Below are 9,232 nucleotides of genomic sequence, written 5' to 3' on the forward strand. Positions count from 1 at the left end.
TCCCTGCTCACCGCAGTTTACGTCAAGGGTCCAGTTCAGGCATTTGACACAGGTTTGGTCTAGTATTGCTAGTTTGATGAATATTTGCTAAAATTTTTGCAGATGTTGGCTTTCTGGGAATTGGCTTACCTTGCACAGAATTCGGCGGCGCGTAGAAAGGCAATATACACCGATGTCAACCGCAAGCCAGCCAACATCTTTGAGCAAATTTTGAGCCAGTCTCTATCTGTCCTTGGTGAAGTTGACTTAAAACTCGCGGAAGTCAGGAACCCCCCGGCGCCTACCGCGTTAATATGTAAGTCTAATTCGCCGGCCTTTTTCTGTGGTGGACCCTAACATGGATTATTCCAGTGGCAACACCTAGTAGTACCGCAGCATCGGCCATTCCATCTCCCCCTCCGATTCCTATCAGTCAAATCAATCCCTTGTTAATTTCCCCGGTCTCTTCAACACATAAATTTCTGGAGGGTGTCCAATCAAAAGATGGATCAACCCCCACCCTCCAACATGTAATTGAGAAGCTTCCCTGTCAGCCGCCATCAATCGCAGAAGTAGAAGCCAGCGCCACTAAAAGCTTTAAATCGAAAATGGAGCCGTTTCTCTCATCTCCTTGGGGCAGCATGTTTAGACAAAGTATACACGCTACAACCTCACAACTTATTCCAAATGTGGGATTGCAGGTTAATGCTGTACAAGGTACCTGATTTTGTCCCCGTGTCTTGACCCCCAAAGCATCTAAAGCTGACTCATTTAGCAATTTCCCGCCTGGTAACCTCGTCCCTTGCAGAAGATGAATATGGCATTGTTCAAAGTCATGCCCCCACCCTCCTCGCTTCCTTCATTTCAATGATGGATACGCTCGACAAGTATATTGCTTCTCCGCCAATCAGTTGGACAGACGTGGAATCTATACAAAAACAAGAGAAGGGCGAACTACATCTAGCGGAACCGCATTTGCTACTTTCCACCCTTAAAGAAGGCTTTAAGGATATTGCGACAGCATACGCGCCGTATATTGATGACATGGGACTTGCATCCGATACTAGGAAAATCATTTTAGAAACTCGAGAAAGAGGTTTACCATAATGGGATGTGAACAAGGTGTGATTTGAGGGAGTAATGATACACATAATTGCTCTTTGTTTTTTGTTTCTTTTTGTTTCTCTAATTTTACTGCAAAATTGGACGCATGCAAGGGAGTTAAGACCTTTTTATCTATATGGCAAGGTACTTGATCGAAGTCCGTAGCTGTACTTGTGCAGGTTGCTGCCGTACAGGAAATTATGTGATTTTACCTTTTCTGAGTTTGATCATCACACTCCCATAATAACGATATCCAGTATATTTTGTTTTTAAAAGCAAACCCCCATGCCCCCCTCTCTTTGTGTCTATTTCATCCTACCCTTCAGAAAATTTACCCGGTCAAGAGGATATCTCGTTGGTTAAGTGGCCATCTCTTTTACTACGAAGTAGACCGCTTTGTGGCTAGGATATCCAAGTGATCAAGTATTATATGATATCATAAAACTTTGAGCGACTCAAGCCACCAAGTGAAAATAAAAACAAACACATTTAGAGCATCAACCTTGTGTGGCTGGCTTGTCAAAGTAAATAAGCTTCTAGCAACCTAGATATAGCTCCACTGCCAGGGGCATTTTCCTATCTTGATACACTCCTCGAAGCCTACTGCGGACAGTTCTCTGGAAGTCAGCAGTCTGAATTAGCTTCCTACAACAGACCGACGACGTAGAAAAACCTGTTACTAGCAGTTGGCCAGCATCCACCACCTAGCTGTACCTGCTACCAGCGATGCATAGGAAAGGTAAAGGAGACAGCCAAGAGGGCTGAAACCCCTCCGAGAATGTGGTGGGGAAATATATTCCATGAAACGGGGGCATTCAGAGTCTACACAGTACTTTTTCAGTGAATTCCTCTAAACAAACTGAAAATTTAAAAAGTGTCTGAGTTACTAGGGCTCTCTTCTCTGCGCAACCGATGCACTTGGCTACATACCAGAACCAACCAGTCACTGAGAATGTTCCGCGGATGACCTGATGCTAGAATGACTAGCCTTCCTCGGAGATTGAGACTCTGGACAATCAAGTCGACCGCTCGGCCGCTGGGATATCCCACTGAGAAAGTGACCCACTTAGCCAACAAGATATACCCTTGGCCCAGTCAGGTACTCAAGGACTAGATGGGATATATCCGGCTTGGAAAGAACATAAAGTTGGGTTTTCCACAGTGTAAGAAACTTCTAAAAAAAACCGCGCAGTATCGTGCAAGGCATGATGTCGCGGGCCAGCGATTAGAGCGCCTATCCGCGAAATACTATGTGAGTAAAGGGCGGTATGCTGATATGGAACCCCCATCGCGCTGCGACTCGGAAAACGCCCAAGCGATGTATACGAGCCATATCTCATGATGCAATGCTGGTGCCCTTGCTGTATTGAGTAACCATACTGGCACTCGAGCGGGGAGGGGAATCTGCGGTGGATATTAAGGCCATTTCTCCTATTTAGGGGGGATAAATAGGCCCCCTTTGTGGGCGAAGCTACCTAATCTATCCTGAGATAATTGTTTGGAGACAGAAACCTGGATGACCTGAGGAGGAAATTGCTAAGTTGTGAGGATTAAGGCTGGCTCAAGAGGAACTTTGGCGCCGAAAACTGGACACCCCCAGGAAGAGGCTGTGGACAATCCCATTAATCAAAAGGGGCTCTGGGGTAAGAATTTTGACTCTGGGGTTTACTCGTTTTCTCCTCGCCGCCGAGTTGCCCCTCTGGGATATTTCCACTAACGGGGAGTGTTTGGAGAGTACTAGCCGTTTTCACAAGTATCCGGATGCCTTGGCGCCAAGAGTTTTTGGGGCCTCATACAAAATACATCATGAGAAATTGATCTATTCTACGCATGAAATTTATTACCCCCATCCTGTTTGATACACTGAGATAGAATATTAGGTAGTTTAGATACTTCCCTATTAATCTCATCTATAGTAATTTTCTTCCATTCTTCCTTTAGAACCAATTTCATTTCCCAGGCAGATGTTACTCTTTCAACACCCCATCAGGTTTGAATCCTAGACTTCATTATGTTCCATAAGTGCTCTATCAGGTTCAAATCAGGAGAATTAGGAGGCCAGTCCACCTTATCAATCCCTTCCTTCTCTCTCTCGTAGTTGGTGAAATCAGAATCGTGTGCCAGGGCATTGTCTTCCATTAAGAGAAAGTCCGGGTTGTTGAGTTTTCGTGTGTGGCAGGTGGGCCATAATACTAGCCGAGCAAGACAAGTCACATAACGCCAGGAGTTTACCCCCCTTGGATCCCCCCTTTTGAGCTTCTTAATCTTATATTTCTTTCCTCTGCAGGATTGCACAGTTATTGCCTTCACACTAGTCACAGAGGCTAAAACTCTTACTTCACGAGCATCAGATAATTCTCATATCCTTAGCTCCTTCCATTCCTCTAATGCATGCCAAGCAGTATTAAGATATAACTCCTCCTTACCACAGTTATCATTATAACGTATAATGTCTTCACTTGCTCTCATCTTTTCCTCTTCTGTCTCACTCTCCCAGACCAAAAAAGGACCTTTCCAGCTATAGGAGATCATTCCCTAACACATGATGGAAACATTCTGCTTCTTCTTTGTCCCAACGCAATCATCCTCCCACTTCTCACTCTTCTCCCGCCAGACAACACAGGGTCCATAGAGACCGCCAATCTCAATAGACATCTCGTCTGTAAATGCGTAGTTGGCCTACTGCTCAGTAGGCCTCTAGAGAACACGTTTCTCACAATACTCCTATCATAAGATTAGTATTACTTCTCTTACTATTTCCATAAGAGCTCAAATAATCAAACCTCACTCTAAGACGTCCAAGATTCTCTCTCTTAGAGCGGTACGCAAGCATATAGCTAAACCATACCCCCTTGGCCCGAACTAATAAACTCCAAAAGTAGTATAACTCTTGTCATTACTAGTAGAGGTAACTCCAACGTCCTAGCATGAGGTTCAATCATTTAAGTTCTTATTGTAGTTATACTGCAGTAGATAATTTAGGAAACCTAACTTACCAATCTTTTTTTTTTATTTTCCTCATTCAAAATAAATTTGAATAACTCTTAGTACGCACCAATCTCAAACTCTTTTAAAGCACAGTAGACACTTGTCTCACTTACATGTGATAGGCCAGCCTCTTGCCAAATGTCACATAATGCCATCCTCCTCGTTGCGAAGTCTCTTTTAACAAATTTTACTAATTGATCTTTTTCTCTGGAACTCAGGGAAGGAGGCCTTCCACTCTTTGGAGCCGTATTTAATACAGAGGCAGCAATCAGTTCTATCAAACTGAATTCCTTGTCTGTGTAACGATCCCTTTCTAGATAGTTAGTTCTTGGCGATGGGGAACGATACTTGTCTTTCTGTCTTCTTCTTTCCTTGTCTTACGATAGCTCTAGGCCTCTGCCTATGTTACCGATAGTACAAGACCTTTATCTTCTATCGGGAATGCCTATCGTAAGCTTTCTCTAACTCATCTTCTTGAAGGACTTTTCTTGGCGTAACAATAACGTTGTAATAAAGATAAAGATCGTAAAGATGTTTTATATTCGTTAAAGTAATAAGTAGGAAAAGTACTTAGAACAAAGCGTGAAGAACCTATCTTCCTCGCCCGCATCAACCTCCTTATATAGTATTCTTCCCGCCTTTAGTCATGTGACCTAAAGTGGTCACATGTGCGAAACCAAATCATAACAAACTAGTCATGTGACCAAAGTGATCACATGCTCAAAACCCATGACCTCATAGCGAGGTCATGTACAAAACTCATAAACCAATCATAATACAATAAACAAGTCATATGACTCGACTGAATTATATGCGCGAAACCCATGACCTCATAATGAGGTCATGTGTGAAACATAAATCATATGCGCAAGGCATACCCACAAGGCACCCTCGCAAGGTATACTCGTCAGGCGCATGTCCCATGACTCATACTTGAGCCCTGTGCAAAAGCATCACAAATCCCACACATAACAAATTATATAACCCAAATAGGTCATATGCGCAAAACCATAACATACCTGTAACTCATAACCATGTGTCACGCGAAAACCTTTTTCATGCTAAGCCACGTTCGTGACAGTCTGGGGGAGGAGTATTGCCCAGAGCATGGTTGTTGGAAGGGACCGGAGGACTGTTAAGTGGGCAAATAACACCAGGGTAAGAGGTGGTGGTTTTTCAGACACCAAGGCTGCTCGAGAAAGTTGAATCGGTAGAGGGTGGTGGTTGGCTGGTCTGAGTCATACTAGCAGCAAGGCGAGTCTTTCTTGCATTTGCTAAAGCATGCCACTAAATATCAGAGGCTGTAAAACTCCAAACTCCTGTAAGTTCCTCAATTTTCTTGAAAGTCATCGGGACATCAAGACATCTTAATGTACTGCATTATTTGGTGAGGGCCGGCAGGCGCTAGTACGTTAAAATAAAGTACCACAGTATTACGCAATGGTTTCAACACCTAAGACATATCAAAAAAGTGGTTTACTAATATCTATCTACAAATTCAGTCTCATATCCATCCTCATTCTGAGGAAGCGGATGTTCTAAATGTTTATCCGAAGGAGTTCCTTCATCACCAGGACCCCCGGGAGACCTCCAATCCTCAATTTCAGTACTCTGTGCCCCATCCTGTAGTCTCCAATTACCAATCACAAGCTTTTTATGTAAAATACCCTTGATTGATAGCTCAGAATCGCATGAGCCATGGATGGGTAGTGCAAGGCCGACTTTCCGAAATGAGGTAACTATTACTTCCCTCCATATTGTGCAAAATGTATATCATGCTTTAGCCAAACACTTCTGAATTAAAACCCACCTCTCTTCCATTGCACTTGCTTTTCTACTCTCATGTAAATCCTCTCCAGTTCTTTGCTCATAGAGTTCCATAGTATCTTCTACCAGCACACATAGGATATTCTTAAGTGGCTTGTTGATAGCAATATCAAGAGGTTGTATAAGGCCAGTACACCCAGCAGGAATCATTGCTGGAACAATATCATGTGAGCGTAAAGTATCAAGTACAGCATCTGTTTTATGAAACTTCGCCACATCAAGGACTAGTAGTTGAGGGCGTCCAATGGGAAGTCATGGTACCAGCATATCTGTAATCCAATTGACTAGAATACTTTTGTTGGCATAAGCATTCAGATTAAACACAACACTGACACGAGAATCGTATCGAGCAACCTCTGCTGCATGTTGTCGTATATCGTGCGGTTGAGTAAGTACCTCAGCGCCTTTGAATAAAAGTAGCGGTTTTACCCGCATTGTACCATCTGAAAATACACACAGGATAATCATGGCCTGGCGCTTATCCCAGCCACTCTTAGTACTGTGTACTTGAACAGTATGACTTCTAGTATCGGTATAGGTTTGCCCCTTGAGGAATTCGAAGGGAACAGGAGTCTCATCCATGTTGCAAATTGCACTCAGGAGATAGCGGCCAACTACTAAGGGTTCATCTTTTTTTGCAATTTGTATCTGTGCATTACGTCTCACAAATCGTACAAAGTTGAGACAAGTATTGAGATAGTCGGCTAGAAGCTTTTGAGATTTATTGGTAGGAAATCGTAGAGTGACGCTGTGCCACGATAAAAACCCAAAAAACCACCCATCGGAGAAGACAAAGTCACTAATATCCCTCGTTGGATAGCAGAATTTAAAACATTCCCCTGCAGTGCGGCGAAGCCACCTCTGCCAGACAGCCTTTGCTTTATCCTGCCTCTCTCTATAAGCTTTGTGAAGCATCTCCTCCAACTCCGGCCACCAGCACTGCCTTGCACCTCCATTGGCCCGAGATCCTTTAACCCCATTCACAATTGCCTCCATAGCAGCTGGCTTTTTCCATCCTTGTAAAGTGGAGCGAGGGACAAGATAGCGAGCAGAAACCTCGATCTCAGTAGGTAGACGAAAAGCTGTAGGGCCTATCTGGATTTGAGAGTGCTGGGAATAGGAAAGAACTTGGAGTTTAAACTCTCGGGTATATGTCCTGTGAACTTCTTTTCATGCCTTAAGGACTTTCCTGGGTTTAATCATTACTGACTCCGAAGTGCGACTGGGCTGTTTGATCGATCTCCGCATCTTTCGTGATACTGGAGGTTGACGAAGCTCTCCCAGAATCGGAACTATTGGAGCAGAGGATTGAATGGAGGCTTGTTCCATTTCTGATATATGAGGCAAATCGATGAATGGCTATACTTTCCCTATGTAGTACCACATATGGTACCCTCTTGTACTTGAGAAGAAAATTTCCTGAGTCATTCAACGTTGAAAATATCCTCTCTGTTATTTTATTAATCATTGTCTTAGGTTCCGATCTACGGTTTCACCTCAGCTGTCTCTTTAATCTGACGTACTAGCGCCTGCCGGCCCTCGCCAAATAATGCGGTAACTACAGCAGCCCGGCGCCGTGGAGTAGTGTCTTTTCCTATTTTATAATTAGCCTAAACTATTATGATAGCAGATTTAGAATAGCTTCTTACCTCTCTTGACAATAACCCGTGGCATCTCCAGAGCTCTCGTTGTGTCGTACCAGTATCTCCAAATGGGTGGTGTTGTGGAACTAAGGATCGTTGTCGACACGAGAAACTGGCGAGGTTTCCCCTGATGTCTTGGCGCCAAGGCATCCGGATACTTGTGAAAACGGCTAGTAGTTCTGGCATGGTATCGGCGGGTCTCGTATACCGGTATTTCTGTCTCATCTCTAGTTGTTGACATAATGCACTGGCCCTATTTCTTCGTTTTTATCCGCTCACATTTCCCAATTTCACAGGAAAGTTAAGTTACCCCGGCTACCCCCAAAACCCGAGCTTTTGGAAAAGCTTAATTGTGATCTAAGACTAACTAGGATTGGGTTGGTCGCGAGTTAGGAACAACCACGAACACGAATGACAGAATGAGAGACGGACGATGGAAACGTCAATCAATACTACAAAGTCACACCAAAGGATAGTACTCGGGTAGTTACTGACCCTCGCAAGCCCATAGATCGGCAAGTCTACAACTGGAGAATGCTGCAAGTAGAATACAATCTCGTTCAAGGCATTATGTCCGACATTCAAGTCGGGGGGTCACGAGGGAACGTTACGCTGCTTGTGCCTCTCATCTAGCTTCACGGGCTTCCACGTGCGTGGAGCGCTCAGCGTTGCGAGTGACGGGCAGTGCGGGATCCTGGATTGGTTCGGGTCTAACGGGATATTACTGCAAGAAGAGGTGAATTTATCAGGCGTTCGGAAGAGCCCCCGATATGAGAGTTAGTATCGAAAACCTGGTGCGATTATCGAATTTAAGATTCTCGACAGAGAGAAGTCCATTCCTATCCTTTGGATTCCATTCCCCCTGCATCCCTAAAACTAGACCCCCACTCCCCACGTCCGATCGTCACCCCCAATCATGATCTTCAAACTCCTCGTTAATCTAGCCTTAACTACAGTAGCTAACTGGATAAACATAACGGTACGAGTTCGTACTCTCAAGACCAGGGGATACCTCACAGGGCTATACATTTTATTATAATTATAATTAATTCCACCCTACCCGCACCGCCGCCGCACGTTCGCGCCAGAAGGTGTTCGTGCTGTCCCCCGCGGTGATGATGATGGAAGCGATCACCGGTCGCACTGTCGATCCCCCGCATAATTGCGGGTCGAAGATGCCAGCGGAGTAAACTCCTAAGTTTTACATATAGCGAGGCACAGATACATCCGAGACCCCCTGTCCTGTCGAGCGCTCGCTCGATGGCCGACACCAATTCTCATCCTCCAACTCTAAAATCCGTGAGGTTATGTGTGGCCAAGGAAAGAGAAAAGAAGCTTGATTGTCCACTGCATGCACGGGGTTGGGTTTATATCTTTGAGCCAAGGAATGGGAAGAGGGGAGAGAAAAGGAAACCACAGGGAGCCAAGATCGGCGATTTTTGAAAAACAGGGGGGAACGAGGGAGGAACCGGGAGCGACAAGAGACGGGGGGGGGTGGCCTGCCATAAGTTGGATGAGGTGCAGCAGGGAAGTTGAGAGAAGGGCGGAGAAGAGATGAGAAAAAGTCAAGTGTAGTCTAACGATAGATGGAGTAGTGAAGGAAAGGCTGGTGGGGGGAGCCGGTCGCGGGGGGGCTGGCCTGTACCGTGCTCGAGTGCGGCGGAATATGATAATAGGAAATCCAACACTCC

The 9,232-nt window shown here is 44.9% G+C and overlaps 1 protein-coding gene; it reads left to right on the top strand.

Annotated features, from left to right (window-relative positions):
- Positions 1-102: 102 nt before the first annotated feature.
- GSTUM_00010485001 (uncharacterized protein) lies at positions 103-1,363 on the top strand (the record flags this gene model as incomplete). XM_002841324.2 has 3 exons in its annotated part: positions 103-295; positions 352-696; positions 755-1,363. 3 exons carry the CDS (start codon positions 103-105, stop codon positions 1,084-1,086), a joined length of 870 nt encoding a protein of 289 aa, XP_002841370.1. The 3' UTR covers positions 1,087-1,363.
- Between the last annotated feature and the right edge of the window lie 7,869 nt (positions 1,364-9,232).

This window comes from Tuber melanosporum (genome assembly GCF_000151645.1).
Source record: "Tuber melanosporum whole genome shotgun sequence assembly, scaffold_7, strain Mel28".
Classification (NCBI taxonomy): Eukaryota; Fungi; Ascomycota; class Pezizomycetes; order Pezizales; family Tuberaceae; genus Tuber; species Tuber melanosporum.